Source organism: Takifugu rubripes, chromosome 3, assembly GCF_901000725.2.
Source record: "Takifugu rubripes chromosome 3, fTakRub1.2, whole genome shotgun sequence".
Taxonomy (NCBI): domain Eukaryota; kingdom Metazoa; phylum Chordata; class Actinopteri; order Tetraodontiformes; family Tetraodontidae; genus Takifugu; species Takifugu rubripes.
In genome coordinates this window covers 14,769,009-14,782,956 of record NC_042287.1, presented here as the reverse complement: position 1 = coordinate 14,782,956, position 13,948 = coordinate 14,769,009, and the positions used below count along the sequence as shown (strand labels likewise).

At 47.1% G+C, this 13,948-nt stretch overlaps 1 protein-coding gene across 8 annotated transcripts in view; it reads right to left on the bottom strand.

Moving 5' to 3' along the window:
* The window catches only part of camta1a (calmodulin binding transcription activator 1a), a 222,541-nt gene extending 208,647 nt beyond the window's left edge, over positions 1 to 13,894 (bottom strand). For 3 of the 8 annotated variants that reach the window (XM_029834330.1, XM_029834328.1, XM_029834333.1), the window contains exons 1-3: positions 13,683 to 13,891; positions 9,799 to 9,900; positions 2,426 to 2,529 (exon numbers count right to left, since the gene is read on the bottom strand). In XM_029834330.1, coding sequence (XP_029690190.1) covers positions 2,426 to 2,529; positions 9,799 to 9,900; positions 13,683 to 13,707 — 231 coding nt within the window. In that variant the 5' untranslated portion in view covers positions 13,708 to 13,891. Of the gene's footprint in view, positions 1 to 2,425; positions 2,530 to 9,798; positions 9,901 to 13,682 lie in introns of all 8 variants that reach the window. The other 5 variants (XM_029834326.1, XM_029834327.1, XM_029834332.1 and 2 more) reach the window with 4 other exon arrangements.
* Between the last annotated feature and the right edge of the window lie 54 nt (positions 13,895 to 13,948).

Below are 13,948 nucleotides of genomic sequence, written 5' to 3'. Positions count from 1 at the left end.
ACTGGGCAATCATCCTTTCTCATCATGTCTCCCATACAAAACAGCTCATGAAGCACTTTTGTCAACAACAAAAACAAAAGGGGATTTTTCTCCCTAATTTTCCGGCCACCGCCTGGTCCTTCTCTGAAGGCTGCTAGCGTATCCGCGGCTCGCGCTGCGCTCCTGCCCTAATGACGTGAGTATCAGCCAACCTTCTAAACTGGCGTCCCCTCCCCCGGATCTCCAATCGATTGGTTCCTCTAATTTTCCAGTAAATGCTCTAAATGTATTCTTGCCCACCTTCTTCTCAGGAAACATGGGGGAATAATGAGAATGAAATAGAAATGAAGAGTTTTGTATTAGCTTCACTTCACCTCACCAGTAGCACCTAAGCCACCCACCCCCCCCCCCAGATTAAAGTTTCCAGGCGGAAAGTCAACTTCAAGAAAAAGAAAGAACCTTCTCCCACAAGATTCTACAATAAATCTACAGCAAATATCGCATGAAATAAAGGGCGAACATGAAGCAAATGACTATTAGCCAGTCAAATACCGTGACAGTGATGATTAGAACCATCCAACTGTCTAAACAACTGCTACTTTAAAGGGCTGCATGCAGCTCACCAGGGTCATTTATGATCCTGTAGCCTCTGCGTATTCTAGGATTTCCTCAGTTTGGACCGCGATAAACAGCATTCTCAGTTATATCCAGTCAGAGCACTGGAACATCCTTAACTAAAAGTGTGTTGAGCGTCTGAATTGATGTCATTTTCACACAACTTCCTCAACACCCTCTTCCTTCTGTTAGCCACCGATGACGCACACAAACTCTCACCTGCGTGGGGGAGGCAGAAAAGACGTGTCCTTGAGTTTCTGAAAGGCTTCCCTGCAATCCTCAACATTACTGGGATTCACACCGCAGCGCCTGAATCCAATTTCTTTTTTTCTTTTTTTTTTTTTGGTGGACATTTTTCCACCCCCAACATCCTTCCAGACCCTTAAACGTCCTGGAAAGTGCAGCCCAGAAATCTGTCTCTTATGATTACATTTGGTAATAAATGACCAGACATGCTAACAACGGCTGCCGACAGCATTTATCCCCACCGAATGCCTCGACGTACGTTTTGAGATCAATTTCAAAGCTGCGTTAATTAATTTAAACTGCTCGCAGCACAATACAGGTCAAACGGGGCAAACGAGTTACAACATCAGCCAATTAGAAACACACAATCTTTATGCATTTTTCACTACTCGGGCTCAGCTTATGAGCAAAATCTAAAAATATAAGCGATGGAAACTTGGACAGAGAAGGAAATGTGGTATTCCTTACACCCCCCGAGTTCGTCGGCTGTTGGCAGATCCGTGCCTTTGCCACTGATAAATTAATCCCTTCATTTATTTTCCAAGAAATAATATTTAACTGTATGTCAGTGACTGATTACCCCTCTGCCAAACCCTGCTCCTTTAAACAAGCCTGTCTGCTTTCTTATCATCTGGATATTTCTCAGTCAATTAACTTTCATCACCGCAGACGACTATATTTCTATGACCACAAGGAGTTAATCTAAAGCAGGCCCGACTTATTGCTGCATATAGATTTAAAGCTTTGTCGTCTTTAGGTGTAATTAACCGTCTTTTTTCCCTAGAAAAGAAAGCAGAAAGCTCAGAAAACAGGTTAGCGTTTAATTCTGACAGATATTGACGTAGTACAATATAGCACTGTCAAGACGTCAAATCGGCTGTTGCAGACAATAAAAAAAGGAAAATCAAGTGTTTCCAATAAAAGCAGCTGAGAGAAATTACAGGACACGGCCGTTGCTGCAGATGTAGCTGGCAGCAATTCTCCTTTTTCTTCGAGAAGAACAAAACCAAAAACCTGAAAGGTCCCGTGTCCTTGATACGGGAATATTAGATATCATTGCGCATCAGGTGTGACGTCTTCTCACGAAAGCAAAATGTTATTCGATATGATTTTCCAGAGGGAAATTAAAGCGTCGCACCAAAACTTCAACTGCAACACAAAGATGGAATGTAAGACGCTCGGAGTCGGCCAATAATAAAAGATAAACTCCGATAAAGGTGAGAGAAATGTCTGTGTTTGACTGAGAGATGTACACTTCTGCTCTTTACGCCAATATTTGCAGAGAAGAAAAAAGTTAATGTGATTAAAGTTCCGGAAATATAACAAAGGCGGCTGGAAATGAAAGACGCGTGTTGGGGTTGAGATTACGAAAGAGCCGCTTTGGCAGCAAATACGAGCATAAAATATAAATGAGCATGAACAGAATCCATTTTATACAGCCCGATCGATAGAAATGATCTGGTCACACATAGTAAAGATAATGGTTCATGACATACGGGGACGCAGGCAAAAAAGGCCTGAAGAAAGGAGCTTTTTCTCATGGACAGAGACAAAAAGTGCATGAGCCGGGGCGATAAAGCCGTACCTCATTAGTGTTCCACCGGTGTCTCTCCTTTGGCAGCGAGGTGCATTTTGGTAGACATTCAAGCAGCTTCTTGGGCAGGTATATTTTCAAATGTCCGTGTTCATCTACAAGATAAAGACAAAACGGTATATTTAGCACAAGCTGAGTCTTCCTCCGTCTCCTCAGACGGATGCTGACTGTCAAATAACCATCCCCACTGAATTTATTAAAGAAAAAAGAATAAAGTCCGCATACCATTTTACGCTCAGCTTAATCATTTTATTGTGAAATGTGTTCTATCAGGGGAGTTCATCAGAATTCTTTTCCCGCTGTCATCTTGTAAAAGCTGTGTCTATTCATTATTTAGACACAATAAACACCCTTGAGTGATTTTATAGTGTACAGGGATTTAGTGCAGGAATGTGTGTGTGGAGGCTTGAATGTGCCACATTATTTAGGGAAATAATTACATTTGCCGCTCCTGCCGCTTACACAGGAATGTATGTCACTCAGGGTAGAATTTCTCCTTGACAACCAGTTCGTGAGCAACGCTGAGGTTTAACGGCGGCCTGGTGCATGAATTCATTTGATTGATTATTTCCGCTAAAACATGCGGATGGATTAGATGGGAACAAAAGAAAGGTGTTTGAAGCAAAAACTTAAATCTATAGTATAATACTGTTGCTTTTTGCCTGCATTCTTAGAGCATTTTACATCCAAAACAGGGATAATATGCAAGAATCTCATCAATATGTGTTGAATGAGGGAGAGGGATGTTAAAATATTAGCAATGACGACTGCCGCCGTGCTTTCAACTCACTGAAGGTGACAGAAAAGTGCAATTAAAGAGAAATGATGTGAAAGTGGATGGTTGGACACTGAGGGAAGTAAAGGCAGAGAATATGAGTGCTGAGTCGAGATTCCTGGTGGTGAGGAGGTCTGCACTCGCCTTGGAAGAAGTGGGGAAAAAGTTCAACCGAAGCAAAAACAGCACCTAAATGTCAAAACAAATAAGTCAGCAGTGAGCCTGATCCTGAGAATATAACAAGAGCATGCCCTCCAAATCACAGTGGGAAGGCAGCTACAGCTCAGAAATCTCCATATGGAAAAATTCAATGGGAATGAACACAGTGGGTCCACAGAGATGGATCTGGCTGGATGCCGCAGAGCCTAATGTGTGAGGTTGAACATCCCTCCCAAAGGGAGGCAGAGGTAGCTGCAACGCTGCCGTTCCATCTGTACCCATAATCCTGCGTGTAGACACTGTTTTATATGAGCTGCGCAGGTCTCCGTAATCATTCGCTTCGCCCAATTAAGAACCACGAGCAGCATCTGCTCGCAGATACCATTAGAGTTGTTTGACACCGTCACGACCGAAAAAGAAACACGTAAATTACCAGAGACGCACAAACGTGGCTTCGAGCGTCGTCTTCAGGGATGCACGGATCTGATATTGATGCCGATAATCACCCAGTTACCTGTGATATCAGCACCACCGTGTCAGGTCAACCTATTCCATTAAATTCTGTGTCATTGTCATTGATTTTAACAGTTTATTGTCACGTCGCGCCGTTATATCGCTCCATACTGGACAGCCGGACCAACGCTGTGGTAAAAAGGAGAGATGTTTTCAAGGATTCTTTAATTCTTTAAAGCTAATGTCTAATTTAAGGCTTCTCACGTGGTCAAACGGGCAAAGACCAGTATTAGATGTGGCTTTGAATCAGGGCTCCATATACCAGCTCCTTATGCACTGCTACAGGCATCTCGGAGCCCAGAGTGGCTGGGAAACAGGTGCTGGCAGGACAGGTGGAGAACCAACGAGCAGTTCCTGGCTGCAGACCCACATACGAACAAAGGAATGCATCCATACATTAACCCAACCATTAGCCTAAGATATAGGGGCGCTAATGTAGACAACATGGCTGTCATCTGTATGAGAGGGCTTGATCCAACAGTCTGTTGTAGCGGTTGGTGGCCTGATAGAAGAAGACCCAGGTATCTTTGATGGCTTTGGAACAGAGAGGACCGTGAACTCCTGGTAGATTTAATTATACATCCTTTTAAAAAAGCAAGAAGCTGCAGTCTGTGAAATATTCATCACCTTCCACTGAAAGGGTCAGGAAGTGTCCTCAGCACCAAACAAAACCACTCCAAAACACGGAGAGACCCCAAACCCCCAGATCTGCATTCTGGGCCATCTCCCGTCTCACAAAATCTGTTCTGTTGATCTGCTGTTTGCAGCCGACAGCAGCAGCAGCAGCTGATACATATGGCGAGTTTGTCTCGGCGCAGATTATTGGGGATTCACCGCTGCCTACCGGCGTAGCCTCCTGTGACACGTGGAGACGGAGCAGGATTGGGATATGTCTCAAATATGTTATGGATTCTCTCAAAGAGCTGGTTGAGATAGAAATCTGTCGTTGGGGCGTCTGTCTGTTCATTCTGCCGGGGGGGGGGGGGGATATACAGCACACGGCATCTTGAAAAGGCATCAAAAAAAGCTCACGTGTCGTTTAACCACAAGCTTCGTGAGCTTATGGTGATAACTGCACCACAGGTCCGTTGTTCTTTGATTCCTCCTGCACAGGCGCAGAATAGTGTCGATTCGGTTGATTTTAGGCTGTAGAAGTTAATCTGATTAAAAATCACACATATCCATTAATCCATGTGCGTATCGGAGCCTGGTGGCGGTGGCTTGTTAAAGGTTCCAATGGAACAACAAACCAACATACAGTATAGCTTCACTCTCAGCTTCAATAATATGGACAAACAGTGCTGAATTTAGGGCAGAGAGGCTTTTCTATGCTAACATTTAGACCACAGCGATGCTAAATATACCAAGAAAGCCGATCAGGTGTTTATTTCAAACCAGAGCGGTTCCAACGAGCCAAGTCAGTCACCTGACCTGAGTCCAACTGAGCGTGTGTCTCGTTTACTGGAGATACGGACTGAAGGCAAAGGGCCTCAAAACAAGCAAGAGCCGGATACCGGCCTGGCAGAGCGTCACCGGAGCGCACGCCAGACATCAGCTGACATCCTCGCTCTCACACGGTCCGTGAGAGCGAGGATTTGGAGCCGTCTAAGATAATGACAGACATCTAAGGCACAATATTCACCGCACTGTATACAATAAATAAATCTATTTGGTTTAATTTAACAAGAACCAAATTCTTCCGAGGGCTGCTGCTCTGCATCACCTGGCAGATGCATTTATTAGAAATGCTTTCATTCTTAAAGTTAAATAAATTCAATTATAATAAAGCTAAAGATGAATGGCCACGTCTGGGGTTTCTATCCACGTGGACACTTCTGAGAATGTGAAGGAGGAACAGAGAGCGTTCCAGCAAAGTGTTTCAAGCTAATTAAAGATCTGTTTGCTGTGGCATGGAAATCTACACCCTGGTTCCTGCGTCAGCCGTAAACAGCCGACAGGTGAGTATCGTGGCTGCCAGATTTGGATTAGATTTACAGAAGCTCTTTCTAATCAGGTTGTCTGATCTGATCAGTGCATAACATCAAATTAGCTGCAAAGGCTCGGCTGTAGTTGGGGAGGTGTAGGTGTGGAACATAATCTAAGACTAGACGGGAATAAGTCTCTTCCTCCCGTAGGCTTCCCTTTTAAAGAAATGCATCCTGTATATTTCACAGTCCAAAAGGAAGGTTTGATGACTTGCTTGTACATTAGCCAAGAGAGGGATACCGAAGAAACGACCGTTTGGTTGTAAAACACTAAAGTGCCAGACAGGCTGATACAGAACTTGTTACGCAGGAGGATTTGCTGAGCTGAGCTGGCACACCGGAGCCAATTACAGTCCAGGAGCTGACGAGGGAGCCCACATACGGAAGGCTAAACAGGCAGGACTTCTGTTCTACACGGTAGCTACAGGTCTGCAGCCTTCAGGTGCCATTACCGCCCACTTGTGAGCTGAGGAGAGGACATCTGAGTGGCCCTTCATAATTCACCTCACCCTGTGTCAAAGGCTTATAAAGATATATATTTGTGCACGCTGATGCTTGGATTATTACCCATCCTGTCTGCTAAGCAAACACTTGGGCCGAATTTAGGGTTATCTGTCATGCTAGCTTGCTCCGGCCCCACCCCAGAGACGCTAGCAAGGGTCATGAGACTGGAAAGGCTGACAAAAACAAATCTTTAATCAATATCTGAGCCCTGAACGAAAAACTCTCTCTCTCTTCTGTCTCTGTCTCAGGAGCGCTCTGGGAGTGACAGTTTTTCTTTTTAATCTGTGCCCACATTGTGGAGAAATTGCAAGCTAATGTTTTGGCTATGGATCATTCAGCAAATCGCTGCTGGCGGTGCATATCCAAAGTAACAGTTTGAATGCAAGCGTTTTCCACAACAGTTCAGTGGCTAATATGGCTTAACGATGTGAAGAACAATGTAACTGTACCCGTTCTTTAGTAACTACACCTAAAACAGAAGGGAGAAGAATCAGAAATGAACGAGGACTTTACAGGATTAGCATTTGGCTCTATTCTCTGGCCAGTAAGAAGTGCTGTGAAACTGAATTAGGCCTGTGGCGATGTCTGTTATCATTATGTTGGATGGCAGCCATCCGCTGAGCTGGACCCAAAAAAAAAAAATCTCCCGAGAGTTTACTTCCAAATTTAGCTCCATGAGCATAGCTCGGACATTTTTCATCAACTGGGCTCAGAATCTGCGGCTACTATAAACAAGAACAAGAACACACATGACGTCACACCAACATGTCAAAAAGAAATCAGGATTTAGAGCTATGACATCAACAGGAGAGGACAGGAAACACCAATAAAGGGTTAACAGAAAGATTCCACCGCTGGCAGATTTGTGTGACAAAACGGTTGAAATCACAGCAGATTTTACAATTACCCAATTAAACAGTTCACAAGTGGAGAGCGTGCCATGCTTTAGCAGCAGATCGGAGGCAGCGTGCGAAGCAAAGGTGTTAAAAGTGTGAAACAAATAAAACAGAGATGAGTTGAAACAGCCAAGGTGCAGCGGCGACGTGGTGGCGGGGGGGGGGGGGGGGGGGGGGGCTGGGGGCGGGCTCTCGATGCAACGGGACCATAATCAATCAACTTTGAATGCAGAAAAAACCCTCATTGGCTGTGACGAAAGGCGCCTTTTCATGTCTCTGCTGTGTAGCCAGACGCTTCCCCATCATTTGGCCTTGAATATCTACGTCGATGGTTCCAGGATGGGAGAACTCAGGAGCCGCTGGAGCTTGTCCAGTGTTGAGGAGAGAGCAATTGATTAGGCCAAAGTCTTTACTCTCCACTGCTTGTGGGAGATCTTGAACTGAGCTTTACTACAACAAAGGGCCATATAAGCAGTGTCAAATTTCCTCAGCAGCAATAACAATGATTGGCCCAGAGTCCAGGGACCGGACCCCACGCAGCGTGATGGCTCATGATGTGGACACGGACGGAAGGATGTGGGCTTGAAATGGCCGCGCGTTACCGCGGGACCGAGAAAACAATTATCTTTATCATTTGGCCTATAGCCTGTTCGATAACTCTCTTACATACAGTGAGATTGCTGCCTGAACTCCGCCGTGGAGCAGCTGTGTTACAAACTGCAACCAGGACAATATTCCATGGCTTCTAGAAAGAAAAGGTTCTTCTTGTTCACTCTACACAGGGGCTAAAGGAGGGGGTTTCTGCACCGGATTGATGCATAAATCGGCATCAGGGGCGTCAAAAGGACAGCAGTTGAGCCACTGTCACTTAAGTAAATGTCAAAATGAAAAAGACACGATGTTGTTAGCGTGAAATAAACAGTGAATTGTCGTCTCGTCGGGCCTAAGCGGAGAGGTCACATGCGTGCGTGAACCCTGGCTGTGCCGTGATTCCAGGTTGTTACGCTAATATAGCTAATATAGCATAACTGGAGAGGAGCGTCAGAGAGTCAAACAGCTAAAAGACCAAAGGAGAAAAGCCCAGGCCTCTTACTGGAAGTTCAACAAACATGCACACACGCTTAACTGCCTGCAACAAACTGAAAATGACTCTTTATGTGTTTCCAGCCCTCACCAAGCTCACCCATCCATAAAATTCCCATCTCAAGGAGAGCAGAGGTGAGGTCTCTCTCCTCCGCTCCCCCTCTCCCGCTCTCCCTCCAGCTCTCGCTCCCCTTTGCTCACACGCTAAACAAAGCGCCTTCTTTCTGTCATAAGCACTCCCAAAATTACTCAGCCGATTACTCAGATCAGTGGTTTACCTGCCTGTTTGTGCTGCCGCGTCTCGTCCTGCTGAGGCAGAAAGAAAGGGAGGGGGGAGAAGAAAAGACCTCCAGGCTGAACGCATTAAAAGCAGCGTGTCTGACATGGATACTGTAATACTGCGCAATAACATGAGAGAAAACGGCAAGAGCAGCAAAACGTGTTGTCATTCACAGCTGTCACACATGAGGGGGTGACGCCAAAGTCTATCGGCGGCGGCGGCGGCGGCCCCGCTGCAATCTCGCCGCCACGCATCTGCACGAGCAGCTCCCTGCTGTTTATTTAATCTCTCAGCGCAGGCACATTTTAAAAATCTAAAAAGGAATGTGGGTCAGCGGAGCCCTTCTAGTGACAGGGAAGACTCTAAAAGACTCCCAGTACATGAAAACACTTAATTATCAGCCAGTCTGGGGTCTGGATCAACAGTCTTCCAGCTGAAGGGAGACTGGCCCAAATGTTTGGGCTGAGAAACACGGGGGCACGTCCGTCGGTGGTGGGAGACAGAGAAATGGAGGGGAAATGGCACCCAATCCAAATCAAGGCCTATATTCCTGACTGATTTGTTTTGGTTGTGACAGAAAATAGCACTTGTACACAGACTTGTAAGTGCAGCGAACTGGAGCGATTCCCGCTGAAGCTGGATTTTACAAGTCATAAAAACCTCGGCTGTGATGTTCTGCTGTCTTTGTTCTCACCGAGCACACGTATAAACACGCGTTATATCATCCATTTCAGGCGAGAAAAGAAAGAAATCACAGGGTATCGTTGCGCTGCGTAAAGTGCATGTTTATTCTCCGTCGCTAACTCGGATGGCTAACCCCTCCCTAGCAGGAAATGCACGTGCGGGACAATAATTGATGCCTGCCTCCTCTGCGAGGGTCCGCTCAGGTCCTGATCCCCTGGCCTCAACCTGAAACAATCACTCGTAGTTAACGGCAACACTTCAGCTATTGACAGCGAGATCCCGTAAAGGAGACACTTCAATCAACGGAGCAGCCAGAGGCGATGTTGTGTTAGCAGAGGGGAAAAACAGAAGAGGGGGGTTAGAGAGGAGTGTGCACGTGGACGGATGAAATCAAGGAGTAAATAAATGAATGGATGAATGAATAATAGATCGGCCGGCGAGCGGCCTGGAGGAGCAGCAATGCAGTATGAATAAGTGGATCTTACTGTTGGTCTCTGTGTCATCACTGATACTCTTAGGTGGACCGTGGCCGGCATAACACACAGCTGATCTGTACATTCGATCCGGATTACGAACTTTCTTCAGTCCTTCAGAGGGCAGAGAGAAAAGTAGAGAAGATAGAGGAAAAGCATAATCCCAGTGGTAGCTAAGCAAACCGCCCAGGCAAAGCAGTATTAACCACACAGAACATACATTTAACACACAAGAGCTGTTCGTTACGACGCCATGCTAATGCTAGCGCAACACAGTGAGTGAATTAGCAGTTTCAGGTTGACCTTTTGGACCCGCGCTGCCTCACTTTGGCGTTTGTTCTCCTGCTGTTCTTTATGTATCAATGGAAACGGTATGAATCAATAGAATCAAACCTTGGGCGCGCTGCAGAGCAGCCAGGAAAGGTCTATTTCAGACAGGCATTAGGAATGACGGGTCTCAGCGACCACAGAGCAGATCTGTATCCCATCCACCTCGCAGATCCAGATAAACGGATGGTGGGAAGGAGGAAGAAATCACGGAGGGCCCGATTCAGCGCGGACGAGCGAGACGTGAGACATGGCGGGAGCTTAAACTCCTCCCTCTTTGGAAGGGAGGGGGATATTTACACCGGTGCACGAGCTCCTTTCTAAGTTAGCAACTTTTTAAACTAAAATCCAAGCGCGGTGGGTTTGTGCAGAACCCCGGGCCTGGCGCACGCACTAACCTCCGCTGATTGTTTTCGCTGTCACCGGCGTTCAAACAGATTAGATTTATGTAGGTTATTTAACACACCTGTTTTAAGCATCAGTTAAATCCCTTCCATTTATCTAACTTTAAATTAGCATAAATGGGCTGCGCGCTTGTGCTGGGTCTGCATAAAGCCCTGACAGGATCAACATTCATCACCAAATGTTAAACACATCACTTGGGTTGCTTTTTTCCGGTTCAGCACAGCACTTTGGTCCGTTTTGGTTTGGAGCGATTCATAAAAGCGTCGGCCACGGGTTTATCCAGAGCAGTGTCATACATCAAACCTGTGCTTTTACTGCCCTCCAGGTCTTGTACTTAAAGTAACAGACGTGCGGCGCTTTGTGTGAAAAGCAAACACCCCCAGAGGGCCCTGACAATCAGCGGGGTTATACCTGAGGACGTAAACTCCCCACCACTGAGTGGGACTGGGTCACGGCCCCCGGGTCTCGCGCAGGATGAAACCCTGGGTTGTTATCAGCCATCATAAGACCTGCCAAACATCTAAGAGTGATCAAACCGCCTGCATACCCCGAGGACGCCGGGTTAAATGGAGCGTGGCCTGTTCTGAAGAGAGGTCTTTCTGCCGCGTTTGTTTGTTTCTTGCCGAGGACGGCGGCCAGGACCCCCCCCCTCGCTTCATATGGAATGTAGATCCCGGGAACACGGAGGGGAGGAAAGCTACGCTCGGCAGAAAGCAAAAAAAAACTCATGAATTTTTACGCTCCTAAAGAAAAATACTTGGCTATATTATGGAAATGACTGTGGAATAAGTTGGTGGTGAAACAACTATTTCATGTTTATATAAGTGTTTGTTGATCTACGCGGTAATAAAGGCTTACAGAGCTCAGAAGGGATGTAGCTAAGACCCGGGTTCAGACAGGAAAGCGTGGTTTGCACAGACGTCTCTTCCCTGTTTGTCTTCCAGCCCAGGATGGTGCTGACGGCTGTCAACTGCAGGTAATAAACTCCCAAAACGTCTAGAAAGCCGCCGTCCTCCTCAGTAAACACTGTTCAGGTGTGTAAGTGGCTGTCAACTAAAACCAAAGCGAGCGTTTTGCATCAAAAGCCGTGTTCTACATTAATTAACAGCCTGGAAAAAACTGGACACGGGAGTGGAGACGGTGAGTGGCAGGAGGAGAATAAAAGCTTCAAGGTTCCTGGGTGTTGACAACATTTGTGCAGAGGTATAAGGGAACGCGTTCTGTCTCGCTCCTCCTCCTCCTCCTCCCTTTGCCACTGACCGGCCTCGCAGGAGACTGAAAATAACTTAACCTGCTCAGCGATGGGACTTCCACGCCAGGCGAGAGCAAGAGCTGCAGCTTAACCAGGGTGGGGGGGGGGGGGGGGGGTATTTACAAAATTCAGCTATAGATACGGGTGCATTCGTATGCACTCAAGTGCCGTCATTATTATCATGACGCCAGATGTCTTCATCATTTGTCACAGCCTCAGACAGGCCCCTCATCCTCAGCGGGCGGCTCCATACCGCCCCCTGGCGGCCGCCACCATAGCGGTTGGCACACTGACATCCAAACGACTGAATTCCTTCTCTTTTATCATTTCTCCCCACACGGACGGAGCAAATGTGTTTACACTTGTTTGGAACATTAAAGTAATTCTACATCAAAAAGAATTCCTGTTTGAAGGTAGTGACACCAACCTCTTACAGAGGTCTATTGAATTTCCCAGCCTGGAACAAGATGTGTTTGAACAGCTTAAAAACTGCCGGACCAAAAAAAGAAGGAGAAGAAGAAGAAAAAGATGCAAAAAATCTTCTCTTTCTCTCTCTCCGTAAAATTAAACAGCTGTTTCCAAAGTGCAGCATGGTGGTTTTGCTCCCCCTTGGTCAACAGAAATCAATAAACATAAAAATATCACAGGGTTCTTCGGAGGGGGGGGGGGGGGGGGGGGGTAAATGATCACAAGGATCACGTCAGATTCTGCTCATCATAAACACGGATGGCGAGAAATGACAAGACAGCTTAATCAAACAGGAACACGAGGCTAATAGGCTCAAGTCTTCCCAATCTGATTGTCCGTGTTTGTCTCATAACATCCTACTTGTCAAATCATGGCAGCATCACCAAGCACTCTTAGCAGAAGGAGGCTGGTGGCGTTGATCTTATGGCTGCATGCATTCTTTAATGACTCACCTAAATATTCCATGGAGCGCAAGTGCATGACAACAGACGTCTACATGGAATTTGATCTCCCACTAAGAGGCAGAGAAAAAACCAACCTCCCGCATTTCATTTTAACTTATGCAGCTGCTGCGAATAAAGGGGGGTGGGGGGGGGGGGGGGGGGGGGGGGGGGTGGCATCGTTCTGTCCTGTATGTGTAAAGTACTTTAACGGGCAAGCTGGCGGAAATCCTCCCCTCCGTCCCCCCCGATCCCTCTGCTGTGATGGCATTTCGAGTCAAGTGCGCCGGGGCTCTCCAAGTGGAGCGGACGCGCCGCGTCTCCCCCAAAACGCGGGCGCATTGTTTGGCTGGACGCCTTGTTTGTCAATAAAAACAACAAAATACGTCACTTCTGCCGGGATGCGAAACAAAAATTGTCGCGCTTCAACTGAGAGGACCCCCCCACCCCTTACCCCCCCCCCCCCTCCCCCCGCTCCAAGAAATCCGAAGAAAACTCCACAAAATACAAGCTCCATAAAAATAAATGCGATCTGATCTGATCCGTATTAGGATGCTTTCGGGAAACAGCGGATTGACACGCGGACCACCACGCGCACGCCGCCGGGTTTTAAAGCGGCGTAACGAGGGAAGAAGTTAGTAGATGCCGGAGACATGTTGTCGTTAACTTGTTCGTAACAACTTGATTTGCGGGTCCTAAGACGCGGGTTCCGAGCGGATTAAACTGTGCACGGCGCACTTTCGCCACGCCGACTGTTTCCCCGTGGCGTGCTTTTAAACGTGGGCTACGATGAGAGTAGTAGCTGGCTAAAAAAGCAAGCTAATATTAGCTGGCTAGGTGATGTCTCCACGTTTTAGCCTCCTATTCGGAGGAAAATTTCCGAGCCCTTTCCTACGCAGGGTTTCTCCGCGCGGGCGGCATCTCTGCGCGGAGTTGCGGCTGTTCCGGCGGGGAAACTCACAACGGCCAAACTAATAAAATTAATCCCATTATATTTCTCTTACCTTCCGGCTTGTTTTCGGCAGCCATTTCCCCTTCACGCGCAACATCCTCCTCCTCCTCACGACCGTGGGTACCACGCGCGTGCACGGCGAGGACAGCACGAGGAGGGAGTGACGGAGCGGGCGGCGAGTCGGTCCGAGCGAGGCGAACTTACTATTGGCTGCGAGGCGGTGACTGACAGAGAGGCTCACGCACAAAACACGCACATCCCCGCTCACCTTGACACCGAGCGGTGGCGTTTTTTTCCCTGTGTGTGTGTGCATGAAGG